This window comes from Drosophila gunungcola (genome assembly GCF_025200985.1).
Source record: "Drosophila gunungcola strain Sukarami chromosome 3L unlocalized genomic scaffold, Dgunungcola_SK_2 000003F, whole genome shotgun sequence".
Classification (NCBI taxonomy): domain Eukaryota; kingdom Metazoa; phylum Arthropoda; class Insecta; order Diptera; family Drosophilidae; genus Drosophila; species Drosophila gunungcola.
The window spans coordinates 6575061-6585316 of NW_026453179.1; the positions used below are offsets into that span (position 1 = coordinate 6575061).

Here is a 10256-nt window from a genome sequence, read left to right on the forward strand (position 1 = left end):
AAACCAACAAAATATTTGATCTGCAAAACGCTTGATTTTGTAAAGGATTTTATATCCCATTTATTTTACTTCAGTATTTTTGAAGAAATGTATGAAATTTTACATATAAAGATTCACGACATGTTTTTGTTAATATACGATTTTCTTTAAGCTTACAACGACTTTTTATTTATTTAATATTTATAAACGAAACATCAACCATTTATTTATAAAAACAAGACCAAAAAAAAAAAAAAAAACATAAAAAAAGGTTTATAAAACGTTTTTAACTTAATTTCCTCTAAGTATTACAGTTCGCATTTTAATTTTATTTTATTTACAACATAATAATGATATAAATAAATTTTATTAAACGTTCAGGACAAATAATATCATATTTAATGCTGTTTAAATATTTTGTAAATTCTTTTATATTAAAAACTTTTAAAAAACCTTTTCTTATTTATTGAAAAAAAAAACATTTTTCATTTATATTTTTATTTAAAAAATGTAAATTCTCAAAAGATCGTATTCTCCTCAAGTTGATTATTTTTTCCGGTGTGGTAAATTGATTCGACCGTGTTTGTTTTTTCGATGGCTGGGCGGGCAGCGGTGTCTGCACCGCCCCTCTGTCCCTCCAGTGCAGACGAGACGTGGGTGGTGACGCATGTCATCGTAAACTTCATCATTGGCTCCGTTCAGCCCCTGGCCAAGATGCTCCGGCTCTGCAGCTCTTCATCTCGTCGGCAACTTACATAACGAATTGTCTATTTTCTTTGGCTTCGTCTCAGTCTCTGCCCATTTCATAAATAGCAGGGCTATGGATTCGATTCTCTGGGGTAGCATCCGAGGGCTGCAACCAAAATTTCATGCCTTGTCGAGCTATTTAATTGCAAACAAATTATGTTCTAGCCAGTCGCATCTCTGTGTGGCTAATGGATGCTGCGGCGGAAGATGCCCATGCCCTGATGATGTTGTCGAAACCCGAACGTTTATCTTGTAAATTGGTTGGGATTAATGTCTGGCGGAAGTTGTGATTTCCAGCCCAAGATCGGCCAATGATAGAGGGCCAACTGGCGGTAGTATTTTTCCGTTCCGATGTGTTCATTTACCTACAGCGATGAGTGGGCGTTCTGGCTTTAAGAGCTCAGCCCAGCAGGATATTATAATCCTAAGTGAAATAAAACAAATATATTTTCTTATACTTTAGTGTAACTTTTATCGCTTAACGTTTTGTTTAACTTAGTAACTAATCAGGCTATGATCTGTATAATATCAAATTGAGTACTCGTTATGATGTTGTCTTCGAAAATCAAGAATAATACAGTGACATCAATATTGTTCTATATTTAAAAGATTCAGAACAGTTTATCTTGAGTTTAAGAATGTCACTACTCTCTTCTTGTAATTAACAAGAAATGATAGCTTTTTTTTTAACAAAATACATACACACTTAATTAGAAAAAACACTTAACACTTGATTTTCAGAACTTATTTCTGATCTTATTCTATAACTTAATACCCTCTAACTGCCTCCCCCCAAGATGGCCGATATGCTGAAGCCCTTGCTCCTTGAAGAGGGTTGTTCCGGTGGCTGCTCCTGTGAGGATTGGTCCGCAGTGGTTGTTTCACTGCCCACATCCAGTTCGAGTTCCTCGGCTCCCGACTCATCCGATATGAGATCTCCAGCGCAATTGCCTGGGGGCAGGTTCAGGCCAGGATGTGGACCCAGTCCGGCCTGTAGAATGGCTGCCGAAGGATAGATGGGTGAGGGCTGCATCCCTCCTCCGTACTCGTGGGGTCTTCCGAAAGTAGGTGCAGGCCAGGTCCACGAGTGAGGGTCTCAGCAGGCTCTGCATGTTCTGCTGGAAGTGCTGCATAAAAACGCTGGAGGCACTCCTCGCCTGGAGGGGATGGGGATGTGGATGGGCCAAGGAACTGGCGCCAGGCGCCGCCTGATCGTCCAGCGATGACGATAAGGAGCAGGCGGAGCCATTTGATCTCAGGCGCTTAATTTGCGGACCATCCAAATCGCCGATTGCCGATGATGGTCCTCCTCCTCCTCCTGCCGTCTCACTGCCTTTCGCCGGCGACATGTCAGATTCGGAATGGGATTGCGAATGGGACAGTGACTGCGACTGCGACTGCGACTGATCTTGATCCTCGCCAGTTGGCGATGAAGACATCTTGCGCTTGCAGCGCGATTGTCCCGTTTCGCGGAAGCCCTTGGCAAACGGATTGTTGTCGATCTTCAGCTTGGTGATGCGATCGTTCTGCGGAAGAGAAGACAGACAGACAGTAGAGGAGCGTGAAATTTGACGATTGCCAGCATAATCTTGGGCAACGGGGGGAGAAGAGACATCGCATAAGTCACTGGCGTCCAGTAGCAGTGGCGTTAAGTAACAGGGCCACTTGACACCGGACCCCGGCCGCTCAGTTCCACTCCAGATGACTTGACAACTTTGTGATCTGTCGGATCTCTCAACCCGAATCTCCGATCTCTCGGCGATCTTGCTAATTAGAGGCAGACTGGCGTCGGCTGTCAATGGGCCCAGACCTAGACAAAAACACAGCGAGGCGCTCAAATTTACAAGGATGTGGCTATCCAACTTCCTAAAACAACAATCCGACCCGCTGACTTTCTGCCTGCCCGCCCTTTCGGATCTCGGATCTCGGATCTCGAACGTCGAATCTCGGAGGCGTTCCATGCTAATTCGAGACGTTGACCAAGCTACCCACGGCGTGAGCGATCGCCGCTCGTTTGCCCAAAATTAACCAATTAGTGTGTTCGTTCCCAGTCTCTGGGCCAATGCTCAATGCTCAATGAATTGGCAAAAAAGTGCGCTCAAGAAAGGAAGGCTAGCCTCGAGGACACATGCTTCGAATACTCTTGGCAAAAACATTTTCCCTAAAGACTTAATGGTGCGACTGCGAGGAACCTTGAAAGTCTCTGCTTAAAGCACATTGATTAAACAATTATAGGATAGCATGTATTGAATTTTAACTTGAAGTGGTCTACGTTTAGAAATGCGTGTTAAATAGTCATTAAAAATTAATATATTTAGTCATTGTTTAAAATAAAGTATTTACCATCTTTTGGTTATGGAATGCCTACTTTGTAATTTTGACGACTTTATTGATATATACATGTATACATTAAATTAAAGTATCTTGCATTTTTATTCCTTAAGAATCAGATATTTTAAACTATCTAAAGTAAAGCCTTTTTTGCACCTTCCCAAAATTAAGAGAAATTAACTTAAGAAACCCATTATATGTTTAAAAAAAAGCTCGTCTTGAGATTAAAACATTTTTCTAATATAACATGTTTAAATTTTAGAGACTTTGAATTGCACACATTCCTGAAAAGCCTTGCAAAGCTCCTGCTTACATTTGTATGCCCAATGAAAGTGTGTGTGAAGTAGAAGTGGAGATGGCACCACTTACCTGGTAGGCTGTCACGGCCACGAACTCGGTCTCGGCGAACACAAAGGCCTGTTGGGGGGCCCAGGGAATCTGCGCCAGATCAGCGGTGCGTATGACATGCAGACGCGGCTGATACTTGTGCATGCTGGCCAGGACGATCTGCGGATTGGAATGGGAATTGGGATGGCGAAAGGGGTTCGGACTTGGATGAGTAACCAGAGCCGACTTCAAAGGATTGTCCGCACTTACATGGCCGCTGTTGTCCAGCGTGTTATTGGTCAGCTTGACCTTGTTGAAGAGTATGGGCTGCGCCTGCCAATGGGCACCTGTGGCCGGGCTGTCCGGATGCAGGTACATCCGCTGCGGACTCTGGGGCTCAGCTCCTCCGGCTGGAACCCACTGGGAGCCGGAGAACTTGTAGCGGCAGTCGCCGATGGGCACCATCTCCAGGAGCACGCAGTAATTGCTCTCGTCCTCCAAACCGGACACACTCAGACGCATCGAGGGGAACATGCGTCTGTTTAAAAGTAAAACAGAAAACATAAATTTAATCATATCCACATTCATGTTCATATTATAAGCATAATGCCCAAACTTGTGTAGAAATTAATGAATTCCAGTCTTACAATTTAATACCAAAATTAATATAGATAAATATCATATATTTTCCAGTAATTTAATTGATTTAAACATGAGAGCAAATATGTATGATCTTATCAGTATAACCCAAAACATATGAAATTAAATGCATAAAGAAATCATTGTAATATCTTAATAATAGTGATTGGGGATATAAAATTAATGTTTGAAAATAACTTTACCAGCATTATATAATGTTAAAATATTTTAAATAATTTTGTTCAACTTTGATTATTTTTATGGGACTAAGCTACTGAGTAATATACAAAATTTAATTTAAATCATCTTTCCAGCCACAATTTTAGTTATATTATTATTGTTGCTTATAATATTAACATCTAAAAACCATATTTTATCATAAACAAATACCGGAACATTCTCATATTGAATCTCTGAAAGAGATTCCCCCAGATGAGAGGGGGAAATCCAGGAAAATCCCTGGAATATTTTAGAGCCTTTGTTTACCGAGCAAACTCAAATATAGTCATGCGAGATCGACAAAAGGAACCCATGGCCGAGCCTGCGTGGGCGTTACAAATATTTAATTGTGAGATTTCCCTTCCATGCGCCATGTAATTAGCCCTGGCCAAATAGAGACTGCCTGAGCCTGTGCTAACAAGGATGCGAGGCCCTGACCCTCGCCTCCAACTCAGAGTCCAACTTTCTGCTGCCGCAGAAAACAGCAGGTGGCCCAGGTTCTTGGCGCCAGCCCGAAATACATATGTTTGTTTGCCCTTCGTCCTCATATTCATCCTCATTTCATCCTCGAGTGGCTTGTTGTTTTTGGCAATGATTTCGTGTTTCTCCGGGCCGATGATTAATTAATTGAACTCCGCTGCGCTTTGGTTTGCTAACGTTTAATTTGATTCTGGCTTCTCGAACTGCCTTTCGGGTCTGTTGAATTCCATTAGAGCACAGCACCGAAATATTTCGACATTTGTGCGGTTTAGAATTTCATTTTCAATTTGGCTCTTCTCGTTTGTGGTTTGTTGTTTATTGTTTTCCTCTTTTTTTGGCAAGAGTCCGCTGTCTGGTTTTGGACAAACGATTTGTTAAGATCGTATCTTTAGCGCGTCTGCGCATAATTACCAGAAGAAGAATTTTTGGGCTGCGAGTGAGGAGCATGCTGACCAATTGACGGCATTCACCTTGGCGCTTTACGCTCGGCAGGTGCAGGGACACATTCGAGGAATGCGCCCGGGGATCTCAGCCTCTCGAAGCAGGGGAAACATCCACTCACTTTTCACCCCCGGAGCACTAATGTTTACCGTATAATTCCACATAAGTGGCTGCCCGATATTCGATAAATTAGCATATTTGGGAAATTAAAAGTGAGGCTACTTTTTGACAGCTATAAAACTAGAAATAGGAGTATACATTTCAAACACTATTTATCGTTTTTGTGTTTTAAAGGGGTTAAAAAAGGAAAACACTAACCGTTTTCATTAATTGATATTGTTAGAAAACTGTTAGGGATATATTTATTCTTCGAAACATATTTTGTTATTGGAATAGCTCTAAACAAAAATTTTACATCATTTTAATGATATACCAAAAGGAAAACTTTATAAGATGACTTAAAAATATTTTTTTTAGATATATTTTTGTAATTTATTCTAATAAAACGGACAAAATTAAGCCAATGCTTTATTTCTTTAACAAATTAATTGTTTTAAGTATAAAGTGCTCATTTTAAGACTGCTTCCAAAGGGGCCAGTGAAAATTCCTGTCTATCTTTGCGCTTCCCATCGAGGTTACCGTGTCGCTTCTGTTTGCCGCTTCTCTTGGCGCTTCTCATTTTGGCCCGGTTGGTGAGCCGAGCCCACACACTCTAAAAGCTTCGTGACAAAGTCATTTCATTTGCCGCCGTCAGGCATTAACCGATACGCTTTGTTCTATCTAACTTTAATGGCCGTCTGCGCTCTTGCCACCCAAAAAGATGGAACGGTTCAAGTGGCAAGCGGAGCCCAGACAAGCAACTAATTAGTTTTTATGAGCCTCACTTGGCATAGGCATAGAGCTTTGGCTTGGGATCGTACCCGAATGGGATGTGAAACGGAGAGCGGGATGCGATTGGGCAGACGGTGGCACTCTGGCGCCTAATCATTAAAAATTCAAATCGATTGCATCGCGAGCTCTCCGCCGAGGCACATAAAACATTTTTGATGAGCATAAAAAGTATTTAATACGCAGACTTTATGAATAATTCATGACATATATACGACAAAAGGGTTGTTCGCTGCTCGAAGAGAGTTTTTGGCTGCATTTCGAGACCAAAAGTTTATGATAATGCGCTGGGAACCCTTTTCGATCGGATCGAACTGAGGCCAAGTGTGAAATTGCTCGTATCTGTCGACAGGCTGTGGTCACTGTCACTGCCAAAGACATATCAAAGATATGTGCATCTGAGGGATGCAGAACTCGGAGATACGAGTATTTCGGGGTCTCAGGTTGGGCTCGTCTGCAGACAGGCGCCACAATAAAAACGCTAAGAGCTACAAAGATGACGACAAAGTATCCTTGACGCGAAGATTTATGCCAGCCGAGGCATAAAGGAGCGCCGACGAGCCGACAGGACGTCCCACTGAGCTCGGCGTTCGGCCGGCCTACAATAAATTACGATGACGCCACTTTACGCACATTCGAACAAGTGCCGGACACTTTTAGGTAGTCGATGCTCGAGTCGTGCATCTGATAGATACACGATAAACTAGCCCCGGGCGATCGCGCTATGCCTTTGATTCGGACTCATGGTTGCCGTTGCCTATCTCCAATCTGGGCACGCAAAGTGCCGGCGAACTTGTCCGCTTTACGCCTCGCGCGATAGTCCATTATGCATCTTGGCAGCCTTGTACCTGCAGCCGACTCGCTCTTGCATTTTCCATTTTCCGTTTTCCATTTTCCAAATTCCAATTTCACATCCTGCCAGTGTAAGTGCATCCTTCCGCCTTGTTTGCCTGTGAAAATTGTTGTCGCGACGCCGCTGTAAACAATTTGCAGGCGCCTGCGTCTAATGAGCGTTTAACAGCAGCAGATCCTCGCTGCACTGGACTGGACTGGACTGGATCGAAATTGGGATCTGTATAGGGTGCTTTAAGTGCAAGCGCTGGTTTATTTTTCTTTGCCCTGCGTCTGGGGTATTAGTTTTCACGTTCCTGCTAATGCATCGCCCGATCTATGTTTGTACCCGATCCCCGATCCCCGAATCGGTATTTTCATATTCCCCCCAATCTCACTCTTTTCGATTTTCATCATCAAAGATCCGTGTTGTGCTCAAAGCCTACCTGCCGCTCTTGGTGATGATCATTTCCGTGCCAATTTGATGGAACTGCTTCCACAGATCGTCGTTCTGCAGGGTCATCTCAACGCCGGGCAGGGTGACACGGGGTGGCATGATCACGTGCCGCGGCATCGGAATGGGCAGCATGGGCGGAAAGGGATCTGAAAGTGGAAAGGATCGGTTAAAAAGTCACGAACGGAACGAAGCATAAGATTTAGTTAATTATGAAGATAGGTAAAATAGATTTCTTAAAAAATTATAAAAACATTGGTTGCTGGTAAAATAATTTGTAATAGTGAATTTAAAAAATAAAAGAATAGCCTGAAAAGCAAATCATTTAAAAGATAATAAATAATATAAATGAATAAATGAAAAAAATTTGAGTACACTGATTAAAAAAAATGGATCAGTTAAAAAATATCTGAATTAAATATTAAATAAAAATAGTTATGCATATTGAATGATTTAGTATTCCAGTATTTTTTCTAATGTTGAAAATATACATTTAAAAAAGCTGCTTTTCAGTTTAAATGCATTTAATTTATGTTATCATTTTAGCATTATTTTAATGTACATAAGACTTTTTACAAATTATTTATCACATTGAGCACAACTGAATATATATTTTTTAATTTTATATATATTAAAGAAACAGTGTCAAATATGTTTTAAAAATGAAAATGATTTATTTTTATAAGTAAGCGTACGTATTTTGAAAAATGATAAAATATATAGAAAATATATTCCTGAACTGCTTATAATGGTGCCTGAGCTAGTCGATTAAATTTAATTGACAAGCTTTTAAGTTAGGAAAATGCTAACACCTAATCACATGATACAATGATATTAATATAGGTAGAAAAATACCCCTTTCTTTCGTAAGGAAATAAATGATATAATAAAAAATGAAAAAGGTTTCATGATAAGTAGAAAGCCACCTTAATGATTGTCATTAGTGTTTGAGTGTGGGTCTGAACTAAGCTAGTCTTTGAAAGATGTGTGATATTTCAGACTTATCACAAAGAAAATGATCATTGACAAATTTGGCTGTTATAAGAGGGCTCTTTTTTGGCGAACAAGGAACATTGATTGTTCGCCGATTGTTAACTTAATGCCCTCCATTAGGGACCAACAAAATATAAAGCCTTGCTTTGCCAAACGTGATTACATACAAAGATATTGTTTTAGGGGCACGCTGATCCCGCAGTTTAACGATCGTCGGCAACAAGCAAAATGCATTTGATATCAAGTTTCCCGATCGGCGATCACTTTCCCACATTACTCAGCTTTATGATCGCCTGGCCATAAACACTCGCACTTCGCACACACCCCGCTGATCTTGGCCAACGTGGGGGCAGGGAAAGAAACCGAAAGAAAGAAACAGCTCGCCAAAAGTTATGGCCATTAATGCTAATGATGCTTAACAGCTTTGCCGCGCGCTTAACGGGGCGTATGAGTGATGTGGGGGTAAAAGCTTACCTGGTATGCGCTGCATAATCTGCTGGCGATAGATCTCGTGCGCTATATGCTGCTGCATGCGCAGATCCACCAGCTCGTTCATGGTGATCATGTTGACGAAGGTGGGTCTAAAAAAAGAGCTATATAGCCGAAACTTTTGTTTGCCCCTTGTCACTTGCACAATTGTTCCACACACAAAGCACTGTCACCGGTTGACAAAACACATATGTATGGCGGGGTCTTTTTTGGTCCGGGCTTACTTTTTGGGCGAGCACGAGACACCGCCGATTAGCGTCAATTATGCAAATCACGGCACAAAAGTCTCTCATGTGCGTGGGTGTTAATTTGATTACGCCGGTGTCGTATTTGGGTTACTTGACAATATCATATGGAGGAGTGGTGTCTTTAGCCGACGGTCGTGTCTTGAGCTCGCCAAGTTCGCATTTAAACTGAGCAAGTTCCGTTGGCGGAGCGATCTCTCGATCGAGCTGAAAGAAACGAGCTTGACTCGTTTGCTCTTGAGCCATTGATCGAGATTACCTGCTGCGCTCCACTGATTGGCTGCTTAACTGGCAGCTAGCCGTCCTGCTCTGGTTTGGCACCTCCATTTTGAAAAATGCCTCGATTTTCCAGCTGCCATTGCTCCGCCCACGAAATGCTGGCTATCTCTGTCTCCCCATGATGCCAGCCCGCTCTAATTGCGTTTAATTCTGAAGTGCGAAGTTGCACAGTCACAGCAACAGCAACAGCAGCAACAGCAACAGCAGCAACAGCAACAGCACAGCAGCAACATGTTGCTGCGGGGTTTCGTTCGCCCTGTGTGTGCTGCCTTTTAATTATGATCATGATGATTGAAATTGTTTTTTCTCCGTCTCCTCTTTTTGGCATCTTTTTGTGTATTTATGCTTTGCCCATTTGTAGCCGCTGCCATCATGGTGGTCCTCTTGTCTGGCCTCTCGTCGAGCCGTGTGTGTTTGTCGTTTTGCTGCTCATTTATTTTATTTAACCCGTCTCTACAGTGGAAAGAATTTATTGATATTGTTTGATCAGCAATTTGATGGGTTTTTATTGGAAAAATATTGATATTAAGTGTGTTTGGCATAATAAATTGATCTTAATATCAGTAAAAAGAGCCGTCATTTACTTTAACGTACTTTTTTTATGAGTACGTATTTGCATTTTTATTGATTTGCATGATTGCTGTTTTTCAAAATATTTGATTACTCATTATCAAAAATAGTTTACCATCTGGAATGTCATAGTTTTAAATTCCTAAGGGGTTGTTTTTTATAATAATTCTTGTATTATTATGCCACTGTTGTTATGTCCTTTAATGTACACATTGGTTCGTTATATAAAAACCTTGGTTTAAACAATAATAAAAACAATAATCTAACTCTATAAACACTTTTTTAACAATTAATTACTAACCATCGTGCCAAAACAAATTAATTGTTTCCTACAACATTGCCCT

General features: G+C 41.3%; 1 protein-coding gene across 1 annotated transcript; it reads right to left on the reverse strand.

Moving 5' to 3' along the window:
* Positions 1–1261: 1261 nt before the first annotated feature.
* Positions 1262–9251, reverse strand: LOC128258631 (T-box transcription factor TBX6). Its single transcript, XM_052990338.1, is given in 6 exon segments — positions 1262–1789; positions 1791–2252; positions 3427–3564; positions 3655–3922; positions 7329–7485; positions 8804–9251. Coding segments are annotated over 6 exon segments (1401 nt in total). The 5' UTR covers positions 8895–9251; the 3' UTR covers positions 1262–1504.
* Positions 9252–10256: the final 1005 nt, after the last annotated feature.